We start from the raw sequence: 21,594 nt of genomic DNA on the forward strand, positions 1-21,594 counted from the left end.
CAGACTGGTGCAGCCCAAAGAGCAAGAGGAGTTTAAAATTGCTCAGCAGAAACCCTCAAATTAACGCCCACACATTTGTTAACTTCTCATGCTGCTGTTCAGCGTTTCTGTAATAGGAAACCTGTTGAGATCAGTGAGAGATTTTTAGCTAATAAATATTGTCTGGCAATTTTTCGAAGCTCTCCACACCCGTGCAACGTGGGAAGAAGACACACGCCTGCATAAAACACCTGATACAGCAGTCTCTCTCTCCTAAATCGGAAAAAATCATGTTCAGTGGTGGGCAAATAAAAACTAACAGTCAGAAAAAGAAATCAGTTTCCTGAAAAAGGAAATCAGCGCATCATCCCACACAGCAGCCTCGGTGCACACGACTAACGAGCAACGTGCTGCACAACAAAGTGATGGGGAGCTGGTCTGAAGCCGTCGCCGTTTCCTTTAATGTCTTCTCAGTAGAGCAGGGCGATATGACCAAAAATATTTATCATGATATATATATAACTGACGATATAATTGACACTAGACAAAATACTTTACAACTCCTCAACTTTATTAGTGCAAAAACAAAACATCAATGTATTTTCCCTTAAACAGGCAGCTGTTTATGTGCATTAAAGTTATATAAAAATGTAACAGTGCAAATGCAAATTCCTCGCTGACAGTTTAACCAAAAGGCATTTCCAGTGGAAACTGGCCGACATATCCTCAGCATAACCATGTATAACATCCACAAAACTTAAAAAGAGGTTATACACACACAATACAGTAGAGGTGGGAATCACCATACATCCCACGATACGATATTATCACAATACTTAACGCACGATACGATATTATTGCAATTTTTTAAAAATATTTTGTGATATTCAGATTCTGTACATAAAGGTAAACTTTATCAATATTTGTTTTATCTAATATCAAAGTCTTGCACTCAGTCTTTCTCTCATTTCAGTCAGTTTTATTGTTGACAAACTGAACGGTTTGTATTACAGTCTAGTCCAACTTAACTGAATGCAACCATCTGGTACAATTACAGCTATTCTGAACTATGCAATTTATGAAAACTATGCAGCCCCTTCAGCAACTGAAGAATTTGAAAGTAAAATAAAACAAAATGTAATTTTACATTAAGTAAAAAAGTTTTAAACTTAATTAAAATAAAACATGTCTTAAATTAAAATAAGTAAACTGTCATGTTTATTGCTGCCAAAAAAAAAGTTAAACACATTTGGACAGTGAAGGAATGTCAGGATTCTTGCTCAGAAAAAGGATCAACGTGCTCTGAAGTCAGAGCACAAAAACCTTTTTTGTAACAAAATATCGATTTCTGCTGTCCCTGTATCGATACATTATTAGCAAACAAAATATCACGATACTACACAGAATCGATTTTTTCCCCCACCCCTACAATACGGTAATATTATGTTGAAGCACAGTACGTATCACTCCGTGAGGCTCCTGCCTACGGTAGCCGTAATGCTCCGACAATCCATTAGGCGGTGCGGCTTCGTAGCTTAGCAAAGTCGTACTGTAACATTTGACAGATTTTCGAGCGCCGTGTACATAAAATCGTTTTAAGGTCAGTAAACACAACCAGAATTCATACATAAGGCACACGGGATTATAAGATATATAAGATTTTAAATGTGCTGTATTTTCCAAAAAATACGGTGATAACGACGGCCCGCTAGCATGCTCTACCAAATATAGTGCTTTGTTGTGTATCTGACGGACGAAAGCTAAACCAGTTCCACAGCAATGAAGTTGCAGCATTTTTACAAACCAGTTCTGGTTCATCCGTTTCATTCAACGATCCGCTTTCACTCTTCTCATTCTCCGTCACCGCCATGTGCGTATGTAAACAAAGGCACTGCACATGCGCGTTTTACCCATATTTGATCGCGATATTTCATCATCATCATCATCATCAACTTTTATTCGCCACATGCAGTAAACTGCAGTGAAATGAACCCGCCCCCGACCTTACACACACAACACAGACATCACATGGGGATACAAGTCAGAGAACGGTTGCATTACAGAAAACCACTGAAATGGACACTACAATGGGAAAGTACAAGAGGAAAAAAAGAGACCTCTACTCATGCTGGGCGAGAACAGGAAACAAAAAAACTCCTCTGCACAGAAAGCACATAAATGTCCACAGCACAACATTATGGAGCACGTGACCAGCAACAGGGTTGGGTAGGGAAAAGGAGTAATCCTAGGCAACACAGCAGCCATCCTGCCACTGCGCCGACTCTCCAGCGCGGGCTCAGACCAGCCTCGTGTTCCCAGGAGGCAACAAGCATCGAAGGCGTTGGAAGGGGAGGGGGGATGTGTGAGTGCTTATCAGTGTAAGTGTATGTGTGCGTGTCCATAGTTCAACTGAGACAGTGTCCTTCGCCCTATCAGCCTTAGATAAACAGTCTTCCAGCCAACCCAGGTGGCCTTGCATGGGATGGGAAGAATAGTCATCACACAGTCGTTATCAGGGAGTTTGTTCGGCTCCAGCATTTTCTTATTGTTTCCCAACATTATACTAGTATTACCATGAACGGTATGATATGACCCAGCCTTACTTCTCAGTGTGTCGGGATTTCACCATTTCAGCATCATCTGACTGTGAATAAGAATGAGGGAGAACAGGTACTGTTGACTGCAGGAAGGCTGTAAACGCACCACGAGGTATTTGAGGCACTAACCACACACTGAGCACACCCTGGGTGCTGCAGGTCCGGCGTATTGGTCAGTGGATGCCATATTTGCATCTCCCGTGGCTTCTACAGAGTGCTTCCAGACACTCGAGGGGATTACTCACATTTCCTGACTGGGCAGCTGATTTGACTATTTTGGTGCTCCGATGAGTCACCGTGGTTTTGGTTTCATTCACGTGGAGACGCTTTATTTGCTTTCAAGCAAACAGTAAATACCCCGTGAGTCAAACACAGAACAACACACATGTGCACGCACGCCCAGCTGTCCACACCCAACAAATGTACAACCTGACACTGGAAGACACGTCAACACACACACACACACACACACACACACACACACACACACACACACACACACACACACACTGTAAGCTTATGAGTAAGGCGTTCACTTGCCAGTAACTACTCAGTAAAAGGCTTTGTATTTATTACACGGCGTGCTGCGGGGAAAAGCCTGTTCTAACGTTTGAGTCTAAGGTTTATTTTTTAGCACCTGACGGCTCTTTTTGGCTTCTCATCCGTAAATACTCTGCATACTCTTTCACGTGATTCAGTTTATTTTGAAAAGTTTCAACAGGATCTTGAGCTTTATTGTGAAAGGTTTATGTGGAACATAAACAAGCGGACAACGCATAAAAACAGGCGCTTGTCCGTCTGTAGTGTGGTTATATTAAATATAAGAGAAAGAGAGAAGTTTAAGAAATGAATATAGCCACTACAGTGACCATCAAAACGATACAAAAATATTGCCGTAAACAGTTTATTTTGCGACACCACGAAACAAACGATAGCGTAAAATGAAACGATAGACGTTTTTATATCGTCATCCGATATATATCGTTATATGAACAGCCCTACCCAGCATCACCTGACAAATCCTGAACGTGTCCTCACTCCTCACTCATGAGTGGGGAAGCACAGTGGGCGAAGCGTGGAGACACTGATGACACGCAGAACGCTATCACATGCACTTCTGGGCTACCACACAAACAAAAACTATGAACGAGACAGCGTTTAACCCTCACCCCACCTGCACGCTCATCTCCAGGTGAATGCAACTGCCTTTAACCCTGGAGGACACGCCCACAAAACTAAAAACCAGTGAAGTGCAGACACATAAACCAAGCACCTCAATACAAACCAAATGTACACAAAAATCCCAAATGCTGAGGGAACAGCATTTGGGAGTGAAGCGACAGAAAGCATCTGCATGGCTGCACTAAAGCAAAGGCACTTTGCTGCTTCCTTCTTACACAGAACCGTACGACACGTCATCCCACCATTCATGTAAACAAACCATCACAATGACTGCTGCACAAGTTAGCAGGCGTTTTGCATTTAATGGCACAACCTGCCCATATGTCTCAAACCTTCAATCACAGGTCTCGTTAAACCCACAGGAGAACTCTGAACACCGCTGTGATCTTCTGAGGCAGTTGGCTTGGAATTTGAGCTTAAGTTAAAAGTGTGAGCTATATACAAAGGATCAAAGTGAGTTTTAGGTGAGCATAATTCACTTTATTATTTTGGTCCTCAGTTTGCTGAGGAATAATTTGACTTCGGGTGCATTAAGTCTTAATACAGGCGGGAGCTGCAGGGGATCAACTCTCCAGCAGGAAGAGAAAATACAGGCAGACAGGATGTGACAGACATTATATTCATGTTATAGTTTCCTTTAAACTTATTACTCCAAGTGTGGTAATGAGATCAGTAACATCCTCCATCGAATGTAAGTCTGATTCTCTGCGCTTCACGTTTCTGAGTCTTTGTAAAGATGCGAGTCATTTTCTGCACACAGCATTGGTGGGAAAACATCCAAAACACACGACAGCTGAAGAGCGACATCATAAAAAATGTTCAGCTTTTTTTCTTTTAAAGATTCTGCCAGTTTCCCTGGATTATTATCAATATTGGTATTATTTAAGCATTTATGTGGGCCTTTAAATTGCTTTACAGTGGTTCGTTTTTTTAATCTGGAGAATATAAAATAGAAAACACTTTCATATCATCATAAAACAGAAATAAAACCACACAAAAAACCTCTGTTATTGGGCTTTGTTAAAATTTAAATATCAGGTCTACAAAGTCTTTAAAAGATTTTATTCCTTATAATTTAGACTTGGATATAATCCCACTTTCTGTGCTGGCTCAACACAGTCAACATCTGGCTCGAGCACCCAAACTAGCTCGTCTTCAAGCTTAAGGTGGCTACACAGCCTGGACAGACCAGCCAGTGAGGAGATTTCCAGCAACCTGCAGTCTGGCAGGCGACAAAGAAAATATGCTGTGTGACTGAGCCAATGCACCAGACAACACACTGAAAGACAGAACATGACTTTGTACCAAAACAAACAGGGAAGACAACCAGCAGCTCGCACTGTTTATATGTAAAGCCATTTGTGCTGAAGAGGCAGAAAGCCTGGCTGAGATCCTGAGTATGAGCGAGGCTGACTGCAGAGCTCACAGAGGGGGCTGGTAATGAGGCTGTTTACAGTATTTCAGTCAGAAATGACTGAGTGGCTGGAGCTGAAGACCTGAAATGACAGTTTTTATCTGCCTCAAACAGTTGACCCAGACTGGGACAGAGCTGGCAGGTCTCGTCACACCCTGATGATGTCAGTCACAGATTCAAACTGCCACAATGACATGCAACGTGTACATGTAACGGTCTCAAGTCTTAACCACCTTTAAACCATCAAATCCCAGCAGGGTTCAGTAGCTATGGATGCTGGCACACTGCTGCACTTCCCACAGCGACCAACTGGTGTCACTACTACTGTTTTCTTTCTAATGACGCCTTTAAACGTCAATTAGGCGTCTAATTAGCAACACCTGGTGTATTCAACTGTATTGAAACAGTGAGTCCGCGTGTGCCTTTAAGGGTAAGCTGTCAAAGACTCCACCCAATGACCAGGAGCGTTCAAACATAGAAGAGCCCGCCCATCGTGAAATCAATCGGCCCCTGACCGAACACCCAACAGTGTTCTACACCTGGGTTTGACCCTGGGGAGGTACAGAAGTATATCATTGCTGGTCTACACTGCAGGAGGGAAATGTGGGCTCGCCTGCACCGACAACCTGTGACCTCTCATTCAATGTGCCACGTTTAACCCACGCTGCTCGTTGCTTTACCTTGTGCGAGTGCTTTGGACTCGAAGATCTGCAGCTCCTGTAGTAAACACGTCCTCTCCTTGGGGTGAAGGCGGTAAATAAACTCTTTGGCTCTGGTGGGGGAGTTGAGAGGCTCCAGGGGCTCGTTTCTCCCGTGTGTTCCCATCCAGCAGCTCGGAGCGTGTCGCGCAGTCCCCGCCGCCTTCGGTAACTTACGGAGAGCCGGGCGGAAAGCTCTCTGCAGGCAAATCCTTAACATGGTGCCAAAAAGAGCGACTCCTCCAGTCTTTAAGACACAAAGTACTTCTCTGAAGGGTCCTTCTTCGCTTCGCTTTCACGTCTCTCGGGGAGAAGTTGGCCGTCCGTCGGTCCTTGTCGCTCGCTCGTGTTTAATGGTGATAAAATGTGCTTTTAAGAGCAGTTTCTGTAAAACTTTGGTCAAATTTCAAACGGCCGTACATGTCCTCTTTCCCCGCTGTCTGCCGAGACAGCAGTCTCATGATCTTTTATGACTCGGTGGTCAGGAGTTTGGCACATGAAGTTCAAGCTAAAAGGCGAACAAGACAGCCGCAGTCACACTTCCGCTGGTGGCTTTCAAAATAAAATAATGGCATCCGGTCAAAACTTTTTTTTGTCGTAATATTAAAACGTGTGCAGCAGCCAGGAGTGTTTCTAAGTTGGTTATCAGCGAAAATATCGAGGAAGCGGACAGGTGAAGGTAGTCTTTACGGACGAACAATGTCAACTATTCAGGCAGGAGTCTCTGCGGACTGAGATGTTTGCAAACGACCTGGAGAGGATGTTTACAGGATGACAGTAAGACGTGTATGATGCAGGGTTTGGAGGTGGTGGCCACAAGAGGAGGGCCACCTATGATGTCCTAAAGCAGCTGAAAGTAGAAGAATTATTGAACCATGAATAACTTTCATGTTGCTGCTGGAGGTGATCTTACTTAGTTATATGACGACGCGTAGCTTTATCAGAAATAATACAGCGTCATATAACAGATTTCTTAGTATATTGCATATAAAACAATAAAACGAAACCAGTTCCTCACCTTCTCACCTCAAAGTCATCTATAAATACTTCGGTTCATCAGCCTGTCAGTTCAGATGGGGCTCGTGTTTGCGTGTGCACATCGGTAGCGTGGCCGAGCGGTCTAAGGCGCTGGATTAAGGCTCCAGTCTCTTCGGGGGCGTGGGTTCGAATCCCACCGCTGCCAAGAATAATTTTTGGGGTGGCTGCTCAGTGAGTGGAAACAAAAACGTTATCCACTGGTGGGAACGTTCGTGGTTCATGTTGTGACCCCACCAACCTGCGTGGTCTCACACTCGTGATTTGTGCAAGAAAAACGTTTTCAGGACATAGTATAACAGCACCACCTTGTGGTCCAATGACTCAACTGCATGTGGGCACACTTGTCTGCACCTAAACTTCTACAGTCCTTCATTTAATGAAGTTATGCTCTATTAGGCAACGTAGGCAAGACTCCGGGTTCTGTCTGGTGTCTAAATCCAATCGAGAATCTGCAGCAAGATCTGAAATCATTATTCGATTTTTCTAAAGCCCTCATCAAACTAAATATAAAAATGGGACAGCAGAATGCTGGAGAAGATGTGGATCAGAAGAGGCACATCATTCCCATATCTTTTGGGACTGCCCTAACTTAAATAATCACTGGCTGGGAATTCATGAGACTCTGTGTGAGGTTTTTAAGATAAAATTTGATATTAATTTTGTAAATTTGTACTTGGGCCTGGTTGCTGGCTCGGTCCGGGGAGGGGACACAAAGCTCTTACAAGAGCTATTAGCAGCCAGCAAAAAATTAATAACCAGGAAGTGTCAAATCCAACTCCACCAACACTTGATTGGTTTAAGGTGGTTTTTGAAATATTTAAAATGGAAAAGTTGACATTCTTTTTAAAAATTCGAGATCACTTTTCGTTACCTGAATGTAAAACAAAAGGACTAAGAAAAAGTCTTTTTTTTTCCCCGACTAAATAATATCAATGCACTTTATTGTAACAAGTCCTTCTTTCAATAAAATAATAATAATAATAAAAAAATTAGATTATGCTCTACTGTGTTTATGAAGAAGTCACTTAAAGGCGTCATGAGTCCAGATGCAATATCAAAGATGATTTTATTTACATAAATCTCTTTTTTAAAACGAAAGGCAAAATGAACAGCTTCCACCTTTTAAAAAGCTTTCAGAACAATCAAACTAATAATCAAAGTCCTTCATTACTGAAACAAAAAGCACAGCTTTCCAATCAAATTAGACCCAACACTTCCTCATATGTCATATCCTCTTATCGAGCAAGAATTAAATGGATTCCTTGCAGCTTTTTTTTTTTTTTTTTTTTAAAACAGCACAGAGCACAAGTTTGTAGTCAAAGCCTTCAAAACGTTTGGGCTGTGGAAGTCTACACATCATAATACTCGTGGAGTTGTGCTTGAAAGCCAGTTTTAATACAGTTTCACATTAAAGATCTCTGTAGTCGCTGAGGGAGCCGAGTCAGCCGGGGCTTCGTTTTGGACCAGTAGTTTAAATTTTTAGATCAGCAGGTATAAACCTCAGGAAAATAAAAACATTTTCTTATTTTAAACAAATTTTTAACAACATGATCGCACACTGCCTTCAGAGGTTGCACGTCTGGATCTTTTCCAGTTTCTTTCTTCCAGCCTTGCAGCCTGTGGCTGCTAACACAGTTTTAGCCTTTAAAAAAGTGCCGTCCTCGCAGCTCGGACACAACAAGGAATCTGTACCAGTGATTAGAAAGAAAATGTGCATTTAGTGAATGATAAAACCACCAGTGTGGGAACAGAAATTTCATCCAACTCTTTTAAATTTTTCCCTTAAGAAATGCAAAACAACTGGCACCACCTATATTTTTATGACCGTTACTGAACATAGCAATCATTTCACCAAATACATTTTTGGACTCTAGCTCTTCAGATGTGCTTTCCACCACACCTTCACACTCTTATTAACCGCTCCCAGGTCTGAAACAAGCTTTTAACCAACGTCAACACTGATTTCTTAAAAGAATGATGTAGAAAGTAGCGTCAAGGGGAAACGTGTGCACGTGTTTGTTTCATTAAATGTACAATAACGTACACAAATCTAAGCAAGGTCACACAAGAGACCAGTAGTAAGTAATGACAGAGGTATATCAGTGATTACAGTAGGATGTCACCTTTACAAAAAAAGAAAAAAAAAGAGACACCTCTCAGTTTTCTCTGGTCGGTGCAGAGCTGATGGGGAACTGCTTCGCTCTCCTGCTTCATTCACAAATCCTCGGTTTGCATTTAAGGACAAAAACAAAAGCTGAGCGAGTTCACCACAAACCTGAGCTGTGATCAGTCTGCAAGTCGGAGATTTTAACACACAGGAAACTAATCAAACATTTAACGTCACCGAGGTGAAAGATGCTAACTTTGATGGGGATCAATCGTCTATTCAAATAAAAACAGCTGAATCAGTCGTGACTGTTTGTGCTCACAGCTTTTCTAAAAACTCAAATCCAGCAGAATGACTAGAGCTCAAAATCTGTTGAAATCGCTCCTCAGTTGTCGTTAATGAACACTCCAGCATCTTTCCCTGCAGCACACCACGAGGGAACATGAACCAAATTATTAAGACACCATCTTATCACATTACAAGTCGGCACACACACACACACACACACACACACACACACACACCAGGGCTGCATATTAACCATAACTTAAATTTCACCAGGCTCCCCACTTAAGCCCCCCCGTGCACCTCTGATCCACTCAGCATGGTTTGTACTTTCAGACCTTTTACAGTTTCTCTATTTTAACCACGAACCTTTAACTAGTGCAGAGAGAAAACTCCATTTTCAAACGGACAACTTTCACACTAAGAATCATCAGTGTGGATGAGGTCTCTGAAGCAGCACATCAGCTCCAGTAGCCTCACTGTTTTGGACTACTGATCGGTGCTGGTGGTGGATTTGTCCACCAAGGTCAAACCGCCTGTCTATGCAAAGCTCTCCTGTAATGCCGTGAGAGTCCGTGGCACAAACCACCTTCACTAAAACGTCATCATCCACCGCCCACCCTACTAGCCAGATTTGCCTCCCTGTAACTTTTTCCATGACATCAGTCCAACCGTTATCTGAAGGAGGGTTGTGGTAGGAGCCGGCTAAGCAGACATCCTCCTCACCAGAAACACTTTACAATTCTGTTTATAGGTCTGCTGTAATGGGTCCTCGTACCTGGGCGTGTCTGAAAAACCTCTGAAGGGAGGAGTCCAGGAGGCATTCTGACCAGACGCCTGAACCACCTCAGCTGCCTCAGCCTGAGATGAACGAGCAGCGGCTTTACTCTGAGCTTCTTATCTTAAGTGAAGCGCATGCATCTGTATTTAATCTCATTTGTAACTGCAAAAGGTTTTGAGACCCTGTGCCATAACCTGACATGCACCTCCCTAGAAATGCATCAACGCAGCTCACAATGACAGGGACTGGCTGCTCAGCACTGCCATTTCCTCCTATCTGTGACTGCTTCTGCTGCCAACAGAATACATGAATCACACATAAGGCTAAGCCCAGCCAGCCTACCCACTACAAATGTAAGAGAGGCACGTGTATTCTTGACCTTCCTGTTTTGGTCATGGCCACAGGGTGAGGGTTGTAGCATCATGGACTGGTAAATCTAAAAGCCTCCAGCTCAGCTCTCCCCTCCCTTCCTTAAAATGAAATTTAAGTCATGGTTTTGACAAACTGGAGGAAATGCAACAGGCAACCCAGAGTGGTCAGAACAGGAGAGACCAGATCGCAATGAAAAACAAAAAACAGACAATCTGAAAGCTTTCTAGAGGTGCACAAAACAAGGATCCCGAAGGAGGAGCTCAGCTAAATTTCAAACCAGATAAGTTTTTATGCTCATAAGTGACAAAGTCTAAAGAAAGAAAATAATGTGCAGCTTTGTGTCTTTTCTCCATTTGGAACAAAACACTTCTACCACCATCTCCAACAAGGCAGAATCTGCTGCTGCAGATAGTCTCAGGTTTATTTGTATTATAAACGTTCTGATTGGCATCAGGGAATAAACTGTGCAAAGTCAGCTGTGCCCACATAGCAAGATTTCTATCAGGATCTCGATACTCCGGAGATACTGTCGAATAAACAGAGTAGTTGGGAGTTTTTTGGTCTGTCATACAGCTTCAACATGCACACGCACACACACACACACACACACACACACACACACACACAACGAGAGCAGCAGTTACTCTTTCCACGAGCCCTTGTAGAGTAAAACTCAAAAACGTAAAGAAACTAACAAGAAAGACATCCCTGACATTTTTCAAGAGCAAATTAAGATGCTTAAGATGTCTTTTATCATTTCTTAACTTAAATATAATAAAGATAGATGTTTATTTATCTATAGCTCTTCTGTCGTCAGTCCTCTGTGGAGTCTGTGTCATCATTGATATAGTCTTCTTCTATCAGCGCGCTGCCGTTCTGAGTCCCCCACTCGTCTTCGTCATACTCTATGCTGTCATTGTCCTCCAGCAGATCGTGGTCCAGCGCCGCCGCTCCTCCTGCGGCCTGCGCGCCAACTGCCACTCCATTGGCCTGCATCTCTGCAGCCGGCTGTCCTCGCTGGTTATCCCCCGGTGCCGGCGGGCCCGCAGCGGCGGCATCCTGCTGCGGAGCGTAGCCCCCGTTGTTATTGGAAAAGGCGGCTCTGTCTCTACTCTCCTCCTCAACGTAAACTTTCTGGTGGCACATGGGGCACGTGTCCTGGATGTAGAGCCACTTCCTCAGGCACAGTGCATGGAAGTAGTGGTGGCAGGGCGTGAGGCGGGCTGAGGTGGCGAACTCCTGATAACAGATGGCGCACACGTCCTCGATGTTCCTCAGCTGGTCACCGCGCACCTCCGGCAGGGAGTTGATCTTCTTGACGGCAGTGCGGCGGTTGATGAACGTTTTCCAGCCGTTCTTGGCCTGCAGGTAGATGTTAAAGTAAGCGTGCAGGCACATCATGCAGGCGCGGATCTTGCTGCCCGTCTCGAACATCATGGTGTAGGCGCCATTTCCGAACATGATGACGCCGAACAGGAACTCGATGATGTTGCCCGTGGAGCGCACGTAGTAGACGTAGTCATCCAGCTTCTCCCACAGGACATTGGAGAATCCGTCAGCCATGAAGAGGCCGTAGACGGTCAAAGACACAACCACCTGGAGAGCAGGAAGCAGAAACGTGAGCTGAATTTAATCTGCAGAGAGCAAAGCAGACGAGTGAACGGTTTCAGCTCCTGACAGGGAGTGAGCACGCCAACGGGAAGTTTGATAAAATCTCCTTTAAATTCTGCTCTGTGTGTGTTCATGCTTCACTGCATGCTCCAAGTTAATTTGAGAAAGAACAAAAATATCCTGCATGCTGTTGATCGCCTGAACTCACAATTCATGTTTTAGTTGAAGTTTGTACATCGTTACTTAAATTGTTGTTCCTTAAAGTTTACTCCCTGAATAATGAACATTCACAAACGTAAAAATGCAACAGCCACACATCCTCTGTGACACGGAGCTGAAGCTGACCTCTGGTGACAGCTGGAATGTTTTTGGACCCTAAGCTTGAAGTAAACAGTCTAAAAATGTGTCGCCGCTCTCCTTCAGAACAGTTTCGATTCGACACCCACAAACTCGCCATTCCTCAGCGGGTCCCCAGGCTAATTTTAGTCAAGTGAGCATGCCCAGAATATCGAATGTAGGAGCCTGGTTCCATGTTCTTATAGTTACATTTGTCTCTAAGCAGTAGAAACATTTTATATGCAAACTCACAACACTTAAGAATTTACAAACAGTATCTGTGGTTCCTTGTCCACCTCTCTGAATCAGTTTTACTGTTGTTGCTGACAAAGCCTGGCCCTCACCTCGGCTCTCCCCTCGCCTGTCGAGGAGTGAGTTTGGGTTTTTAGAGACGTGCTGCAAAGGAAAAGTGGTGCGTTGGATTTAGCACAAAACATAAAGCGAGAGCATAACTGTGAAAAGGAATCCAGACAAGTAATCATTTAATCCTGATTATTTCTTGTTTTCATAAATGCTGGAAGCCATAAGTGTAATTGAACATAAATACTAATTAACTGTAGGCACAGACTATAAACTCAATAAGCAGAATACTATCAGTCTCCACTCAATCCCACGCTGACAAACAGACAACAGAATCCTTACTGACTCCTTTGTAGGGCTAAATCATGCTCTTATATGCACATCAATCAGGTCATTATTGTTACACATTTGATTATTTAAGTCACAGGTTTGATTACTCTTGATCTCTTGACTAACATAACACACAAAAATCTCAGACTGAAAACGGTGGGAGACGTTGGACGTCATCCATTCCAGTCAAAGATAAATTGTTTGCGCTCACCTTGAGGCAGAGCTCAACACAGAAGGCCGTGACGGCAAAGAGCCAGGTGTTGAGGACGTAGTGATGCCAGAGGGCGTAGCTGAGCACCACGGGGAGTACAAAGAGCGCCAGGGACACCAGCAGGACGGGGAAATGCCGCCGAAAAGAGGAGACATGGGAAGCGCTGAGAGACATGAGGACGGGGTCAGTCATGCCATGAATGAAGTGCAGGATGGCGGTGAGCAGAAGGCACATGTTCCGGCTTAGGCGGACCTGTGGATCAAAACCAAGACTAAGTTACGTGTACGAAGTTATTACGTTATAAACACAGGAATACAGGATTACAAAAGGAACAGTGAACTCTGCTACTGTGTGCAAATGTCATTTATAGTATAAATGATTAAACATGTTTTGGTAGTTTAGAGGGCAACATAACAATTCACACAGAGGTTAAAACAGGGGTGGGAAACTCCAGGCCTCAGGGGCCGGTATCCTGCAGGTTTTAGATGCGTCCTTGATCCGACACAGCTGATTCAAATGGTTAAATGACCTCAACATTAGGGCTGGGCCATATTATACCGTTCACGGTAATACCGGTATAATGTTAGGCAACGATAGGAAAATGAAATATCGCGATAGAATATGAGTAAAACGCGCATGCGCAGTGCCTTTGTTTTCATACGCACATGATTGTTGAGTGAAACAGATGAACCAGAATTGGTTTGTAAAAATGGTGCAACTTCTGTGATGTGGAACTGGTTTGGTGTTTGTCCGTCAGATACACAACAAAGCACATTTTTTTGCAGAACATGCAAGCGGCCATCGTTATTGTCGTATTTGTCGGACTAAGATGCTCTTAAATCTGGGAGTAATCTGGGTCCTAAACTCAGTACACTTCAGGTCAAACAAACACTGCAGCATCACTGAGAGTTAACTGTCTAAATTCTTTCATCTTTAATAAAACGATCAGCATTGCTGCTTTACCAGGTGTAACAATTCAGTTTAACTTCCAGGCATCCATGAAAACAAAATTTATTACATTTAACGGAGTTAGAAGTTAGCAGGAAGCTAGCGGAAGTTAGCTCGCTAGTTTCGCTAGTTACCTAAGCATGATATTGCATGTTCTGACTGAGAGATTTCTGAAAAAATTCAAACGTACAGTTCTGCTATCACTTCCAACATAAATGAAGGCAGGAAACTAAACAGCAGTGACGTTTGTAGGGTTACTGAAGTTGGGCTAGCTGGTATATAATGATGTGCTACGTGATCGCTAGCGACACAGCTATGTTAGCATAACATAAACAGTGAAGCTGGAGGATGAACACTAACACTTTTCCACTTATAAAAGTTAACGTTAAGGTTCCTCATGGTTAGAGACAAATGCAATCGCATGGCAGGATACTGTAAACGGACCAAACTTCAGTCAGGAGAACAACTGAGATAATCCATCCACAATACAAGGCTAGTCATTAATATACTGCAACAACATGGGAATAGAGCCGCTGCCAGAGAATTCAACATCAATGAATCAATGGTACAGAAGTGGAGGAAGCAAGAAGAATGAGTTTAATAAAGTTTGATTTATCTAACTGCTTTGTTTAGCTCAATGTGCCTTATGGTCCAAAAAATACGTACTGCACACTACAGTTTAATGTTGCAAAGCACCTCTTTTTAACTTCAGTGGATATTATATATGGTTATGCTCAGGATATGTCAGCCCATTTCTACTGGAAATGCCTTTTGGTTAAACTTTCAGCAAGGAATTTGCATTTGCACTGTTACATTTTTATAAAGCTTTAATGTACATAAAAACCAGCTTCTTGTTTAAGTGAAAATTAATGGAAGGTTGTCTTTTTGCGCTAGTAATGTTGTGGAGTATTTTGTCTCGCATCAATTATATCGTCGGTTATATCGTTATCGCAAATTTTCAAATGTATATCGTGATAAATATTTTTGGCCATATCGCCCTGCTCTACTCAACATGTCCTGAAGTTCTCCAGAGGCTTGGTAACGAACAAATCATGTGATTCAGGTATGTTGACCCAGGGTGAGATCTAAAACCTGCAGGACACCGGTCCTCGAGGCCTGGTGTTGCCCACCCCCGGGCTAAAACACCAAAAAAAATGAGAGAAAAACAGTTTGCCGGCTGCTTTGACGGTGTAAATTGGAAGCACGAATCCGAGACGTACCAGACGTTCCTCAGGTTCCAGGCTGCTGAGGCCAGTCTGAAGAGCCAGGATGAAAAACAGGACAGGAGCCACAAAGCCCAACCGCTTGTCCTCCTCCTCAGTCGAACCTGAAGGTTCAAATTAAGAAAGTGCTCAACTCCAGGAGCATCCAAACAATTACGTGAAGGGCAAATCAGGAAGGCTTTTACACCTGCTACCACTCCAACTAACAATCTCAGTCATACCTATGAAAGCCAGGATGCTGAGACCCAGGTAATGTGCAACAGAGGAGATAACAGCACTCATCCCCAGCACAGTGAGCGTGGAGTCGCAGCCGGAGATGATCAGGTTACTCGTGAGATCCCAGAACACATCCCAGCTCAGCAGGTAACCCTGAAAACGGTGCAGTCACACAGGTACATGCGTCACCTTTACTCATAATCCCGTTAAGCTTCAGTTCAGACTCTGCAGTCTTTTTAGGTGAGACTTTATTATTAACAGCAACACAGAACATGAAGAAGCAGCTTCAGTAGAAATGAGGTTGTTAAAGAATTATGACCTTGTTATTAGGGGTGCAACGATACTCGTATCGATATTGAACCGTTCGATACAGTGCTTTCGGTTCGGTATGTATATGCATCGAACAATACAAAATTTTCAATTTATTTTATCAACTTTTCTTCTGACGATGCTGTCTGTGTCAGTGGATCTGCGCTCGACAGTGCAGCCTAGGTGGAATAGTCGAACGCAGATTCACTGAGCGCAGGGCAAGCTAGTAGGGCTGGGCGATATGGCCTAAAATTCATATCGCGATATAATTTGATGCATGTGCGGTAACGATATATATCACGATATATTCTTTTCTTCTGTATAACGTATTTTCCACACTATAAGGCACACTTAAAATCCTTTAATTTTCTCAAAAATCGAGAGTGCGCCTTATGTATGAATTCTGGTTGTGCTTACTGACCTCGAACAGTAAGCACTGTTCTGTTAAAAAATCTGTTAAAAAATGTTTTAGTACAACTTTGGTAAGCCGCACTGCTTGATGGATTGTCAGAGCATTACGGCTGCCGTAGTCAGGAGCTTTGCGGGGTAATCTGGGTCCAAAACTCCGTCTCTTCAGCTCCCAAAGTCAAACGAATACTGAGAGTTAAAAACTGTCTAAATTCTTTCATCTTTAATCATCAGCTTTGTTGCTTTACCAGGTGTAACAATTAAGTTTAACATCCATGCATCCATGAAAACAAAATTTATTACATTTAACGGAGTTAGAAGTTAACAGGAAGTTAGCTCGTTAGCTCGCTAGATTCCACCTAAACATGTTGTGCTACGTGATTGCTAGCGAAACAGCTATGTTAGCATAACATTAGCACAGTGAAGCTGGAGGATGAACGCCAACTTTTTTCCACTCATTAAAAGTTAACTTCAGGGATTCTGGTGGTCAGGGACAAATGCAATCGCATAGCAGGATGCTATACACGGGCCAAACATCAGTCAGGGGAACAACTGAGATTATTCATCCACAATACAAGGTTAGTTATTAATATACTGCAACAACATGGGAACAGAGCAGCTGTGATAGAATACAGCATCAATGAATCAATGGTACAGAAGTGGAGGAAGCGCAGTTTTTGGCTTTCCCCTTATTTGAAAAGTGCTTCAACCTTTTGCTATGACTGTCGCCCGGAATAATTTGCAGATGATAATCGTTTTAGCCGCTGCGATGCTTTCGACCAAAACAGGCGCAGCTTGATGACATCATCAACATGCGCTATCGCGATAGAGCGATATAGTGAAAATCTCTATTGTTGGCCAAATTTATATCGTTTCTATCGTAAATCGTTTATATCGCCCACCCGTACAAGCAAAATAGAAGTTAAGCTCTCCTTGCAACATGGCAAATTGAACCTCCCCCACCCTCATTCAGATCTGGCCTTTGGAACTATTTTGATTTTCATGTGAAGCATGACTTTGAAGGTAAGCGCGTCATGGACAAAAGTAAAACAGTATGGATGTGCCACGCAATGCTCAGTTACATGGGGGGGAACTAGTGTGTTAGCGCAGTTAGCTCGTGAACGTGTTGACGTCGTCCAGCCCCACGCACGGGGCAATCCGCAGTAGCTCGTTAACAGAGATTTGCCGTGTTGTGGCGTTAACGTCTTTTCAGATTAACGCTGACAGCACGAGTGGGAACACAACGAATATGACTGCACATTTACTCCGACATCATCCTAGTGCAAAGACAAGTGGAAGCAGAAAAAAAAAAAGAACAAGCACGCATGCTACAAACTTTACCCGAGTCATTTAGACAGCCGTTAGCACATGATTCTCCTTATGATATGTTTAATATGCTGCTGAGAATATAGCCCAGAAGAAGCGTATAGTAGAGCTTTTATTTTGGAAAGAGCCATTTTTCTGTAATAAACTCTATTTTCCAAAGATGAGTGATTTCTCCATCAGATAGATTAATTTTTTTATTACTTTGTTGTTTCAGCAACATTAAATTTAAAAACTGTACTTTTGAGTTAAAATATATATTTATAATTTTAATAAATGACAAATTAAAAAAGGCATGAACATTGTTTTTGTATCAAAAAAAATATTGAACCGTGACACCAACGTATCGAACCGAACCGTGAATTTTGTGTATCGTTGCACCCCTACTTGTTATGTAGTGTGCATCATTTTTAACTGCTCTTCAGACATCAGACACTGTTTATAAATTATTAAAAGAATATTTCACATTGAAATTCGTGCATTAATATATCTGTAAAACACTGCAAAGAGCTAATGTGCCAGCTGGACTTTACTTGGCTACAGAACACAGTAAACCTGTAGAGGTCACCTACATACATTTTAGGCTTTCAGAGATATTTTTAAACACACAGGAACTAATTTTTAGATATAATTATTTATATATAACTAATTTTTAGATATAATTACAGAAATCCAACAGGGGCGCCTGGGGCTGCAAAAGGAAAACTTCTTTCCCCAAACAAATATATGACTTTTGTAAACGTTATGATATGTCAAAGACTCTGAATAAGGTCATTAACCAAATATCAATTCACTGTGGCTAACATCTTGTTAGCTTACCTTGCTTATGAAGTGACCATCATATAGCAAACATGTCCTAGAAGTGAAGTTTTTTTTATCTAAAAGCATTTACCTGTGCATCAGAGCTCCCATCTGCAGCTCCACCTGTGGCATCTCCGCTCTCTCTCCCCACCGCCTGCACCACGTAAACCAGTATCAGTGCCTGGGCTGTTACCCGGGTCAGCCAGAACACTCGAAGCACATCAGGGAACCTGATCCTCTTCCACGTGTCTTCCAGCAGCAGCTGGAGTCCGTAGATCCTGTACATGTGCCGTACGAGCAGGTAGACGTACCGGCATGAATAGTAGAACCATTTGAGCCTCGTGGCGAGGCAAACGGCTGTGCTGAGAGCCAGCACCAGGCCCGAGAACATTGCCACCAGATGCCTGACATCTGCAGGAAGTTCAATCATCAGCCCCCACAGAGGAATCATGATGTCCAGGACCACCAGCGCAGCAAACACCGACTGGAGGTTAAGCAAGAACACATAGCCAATCCCAAAGACGAGCTGGACGGCGGCCATGCCCAGCCACAGCGTCGGCCCGTTTCTAGGCAGCAACCTGAAGCCCAACGCTGCTTTGTAGTAGGCGTTGTAGAAGTCCATGTGGGAGGTGGCGTAGTAGTTTATGAGGACTGCTGCCATGCCAAGGAGGACAGCAAAGAATAGAGTGTAGAACTTAAACAAGGCTTTCTGAGAAAGCAGCAGCACCACAGTGGAGATGAGGACACCTGGAACACACCGGAGAAGCAGTCAGAAAGACAGGAAAGGCAAATATTTCTCACTGCAAACTGAACAAATGTCAGCTAACTGTAGCTTCCAAGTTTGTCTGATTATAGTGAGTATTTAGATCAATCTTTGTGAGAAAACAACAGATGCTGCACATTAAAGAATTTTGGAGCAAAATAATCAGCATAGAGTTGAGTAATCCTGATAAGTCAAAGGATGAACAAGCAACATACATAATATAACATAAATAGAAAAACAAATAAGAACAAAAACAAACAAAGAAATGCCTTTCACAGTCCACGTAATGCTACGTGTGCATTTGATAACACTATGATAAACTGATCGTACATACTGTAGAGGACCTCAACCAACCTGAGCCTTACTGCTTTAATATAAAGTTGTTCAAACATCTGGCACTATGGAGTCTCTGTTCCTGTACTAAACATAAAGAAACACGGGTACAGAAGCAAACCCAACAGCTAATCTCACTTCCTGTCCATCCAAACCCAGAGCTCTTGGCTAACACTTTCAGATGGCCCGAGCTGCTCAAAGGTCTGCAAACTGGAAAACTGAGGTACATAACCTGTTTGTTGACTCAACACAGAGAAGCTTTACTCTGTCACAGTGATGAAAACGAGGAGCTGTTATGAATTACGGGGTGTAGAGGAAACTCAAAGTTAGTCAGGCTACAGACTTATTCTATCAATAAATAAAAAGTGAAACAGATTTTTGTTAGTAGTAGCTCTGGTTATTACACAGCACTAGTCCAGAATGTAATTCCCCTGTCCGAAAATATGACAAGTGCCAAGACATACAAATGATGTGCATAAAGTGGGACACCAGGTCAACACACGTCGATATAAAGTCACAGGTACAGAGTTCAGACCAGAGAGCAGCTCTCTGGGTACAGTTAGAGGAGAAGAAGCGAGCTTTGTCAGGAAGAAGGACCTGAATATGACCCATCTGGGTCCAAGGTGCCTCTGAGGCCATCCGTGACACCACAAATCACACTTGTGACAACACACCTTGACGTTAGCCAGCTAGCTAGCTTGCGAGCTGATGGCGCCAAAGCAGAGTAAATTAGGGTCGAGGTGAAGCAGTTAAGCAGCGTGTCAGATGGATCTGCCCTGTGTAAATGTTATTGCTGGTCGCTTAATCGGCTTTAGCCTATCTGACAGGTGACACAGCTCCACACAGCCGACTAATGTCACGGCTAACGCGGCTAGCTCGTTGCTGTTGAGGGAAACTTAAGCGCTCCTTCATGTTAAAAATACTTACCCATGACTCTGACAAACACCTTCCCCATCGCCCCGGCCCAGCCCGAGCCAGGGTCGTAGTAAGAGTTAAAAATGGCGTCGATAATAAAAATACATGGAACTCGCAGAGCCACATCCAGCACCACCAAGGCCTGCTGGCCTATCCGGGCTTGGGTGGACGCCATACGGCTTTAGCGGAGGGCTTTTTACAGTCCTGTTGGGACCCAGCTATCCATGTAACGCTGAAATACGTGACGAGTCACCCGGCAGCCGTCCTTCGTCTTCAGTTTCGCTTTGCCCAACGTTTACTTGGCAGCTGGAAGCCTGCATCTGTCCGCCATGTTCGTCCACCTCAACCTCCTGTTGCTTCTCCGGGTTACAGCCGGCAGCCGGTAAACTTCACGCCCCCATCAGACCCGGCGCTGTCCGCTGTCACAAAACCAGTGAAGGCATCTCTAAATGTCAGTTTGTCAGTGCTGTGAAAGTGCCACTTGACTTCTTTTTAAAAAAAAAAAAACCAAAGAAGTTGCTAGGCTGTTACGACGTATCGCGTCAGTGGGCGTGGCAGCTGACGTAACATTTCTACAAACTATAAAATTACACAGCGTCATTTTTTTCTGTGTCCTGTTTGCTACATGTTTTAATGTAGACGTTATTTTGCTTTCAGAGGATGGTTTGCTAGTACAGACATCCATAAATAAAATATAACACAGACTTAATATAATAGACCATTATAGAAGTATATTAAATATATTTCAGTTTACTATATTTAGATTTCAGATTAGTTTTTATACCTTATTGAGATATTTGTTGTGTCTTATCGTATTTGATTTATTGAGCTAAAAACAAACACATTTCAAAGACTTTGGGATTTCCGAACATCTCGAGGATCCACAAAAGTTGTGGGAAAATATTCTATGGACGGAGAAAACTGAAGACAAAAGTTAAAAACTTGAACTTTTTGAAAGGTACAAATACAAATACTGTTACATCTGGCATTAAACTAAGGCAGCTTTTCATAAAAAGAAGGTCATATAAACAGTCAAACACGGTGGCGGTAATGTGATGGTCGGGGGCTGCTTTGCTGCTTCTGGACCTGGATGACTCCCGTAACTGATAGAATC

The 21,594-nt window shown here is 43.1% G+C and overlaps 2 protein-coding genes and 1 non-coding gene across 4 annotated transcripts in view; 1 reads left to right on the top strand and 2 right to left on the bottom strand.

The window, feature by feature from the left end:
• tmem65 (transmembrane protein 65) overlaps positions 1-6,630 on the bottom strand; it is a 39,619-nt gene extending 32,989 nt beyond the window's left edge. Inside the window, exon 1 of the mRNA XM_085446324.1 lies at positions 5,853-6,630. Within this exon, the coding sequence (XP_085302450.1) occupies positions 5,853-6,090 (238 nt within the window). The 5' untranslated portion in view covers positions 6,091-6,630. The remainder of the gene's footprint in view (positions 1-5,852) is intronic.
• A 341-nt stretch (positions 6,631-6,971) lies between these two features.
• On the top strand, positions 6,972-7,053 carry trnal-aag (transfer RNA leucine (anticodon AAG)). Its single transcript has one exon. It is a non-coding gene; the product is annotated as a tRNA-Leu (tRNA).
• Positions 7,054-7,949: 896 nt separating this feature from the next.
• LOC146682394 (E3 ubiquitin-protein ligase RNF139-like) lies at positions 7,950-21,029 on the bottom strand. 2 transcript variants are annotated; one of them, XM_085447109.1, is made up of 6 exons: positions 20,493-21,029; positions 18,561-19,216; positions 15,634-15,781; positions 15,410-15,516; positions 13,242-13,493; positions 7,950-12,049 (listed from the first exon to the last, which is right to left on the bottom strand). In XM_085447109.1, exons 1-6 carry the CDS (start codon positions 20,653-20,655, stop codon positions 11,267-11,269), a joined length of 2,109 nt encoding a protein of 702 aa, XP_085303235.1. In that variant the 5' UTR covers positions 20,656-21,029; the 3' UTR covers positions 7,950-11,266. The 2 variants fall into 2 exon arrangements, with proteins under 2 accessions (XP_085303235.1, XP_085303236.1); XM_085447110.1 differs by lacking the exons at positions 15,410-15,516; positions 15,634-15,781 and having other exon boundaries at positions 20,493-21,028.
• Positions 21,030-21,594: the final 565 nt, after the last annotated feature.

Source organism: Copadichromis virginalis, linkage group LG22 (genome assembly GCF_057382275.1).
Source record: "Copadichromis virginalis isolate Kocher_CV1m ecotype Utaka linkage group LG22, C_Virginalis_male_GT1.1, whole genome shotgun sequence".
In the NCBI taxonomy this organism is placed as follows: Eukaryota; Metazoa; Chordata; class Actinopteri; order Cichliformes; family Cichlidae; genus Copadichromis; species Copadichromis virginalis.

Excerpts from the sequence above, each read along its gene's own strand:
- LOC146682394 (XM_085447109.1), bottom strand. The coding sequence starts at position 20,655 with ATGGCGTCCACCCAAGCCCGGATAGGCCAGCAGGCCTTGGTGGTGCTG. Across the intron at positions 15,782-18,560 it reads ATGGGAGCTCTGATGCACAG|GGTTACCTGCTGAGCTGGGA; the intron begins GTAAATGCTTTT and ends CACCGTTTTCAG. Across the intron at positions 13,494-15,409 it reads TGGAACCTGAGGAACGTCTG|GTCCGCCTAAGCCGGAACAT; the intron begins GTACGTCTCGGA and ends TTTGATCCACAG.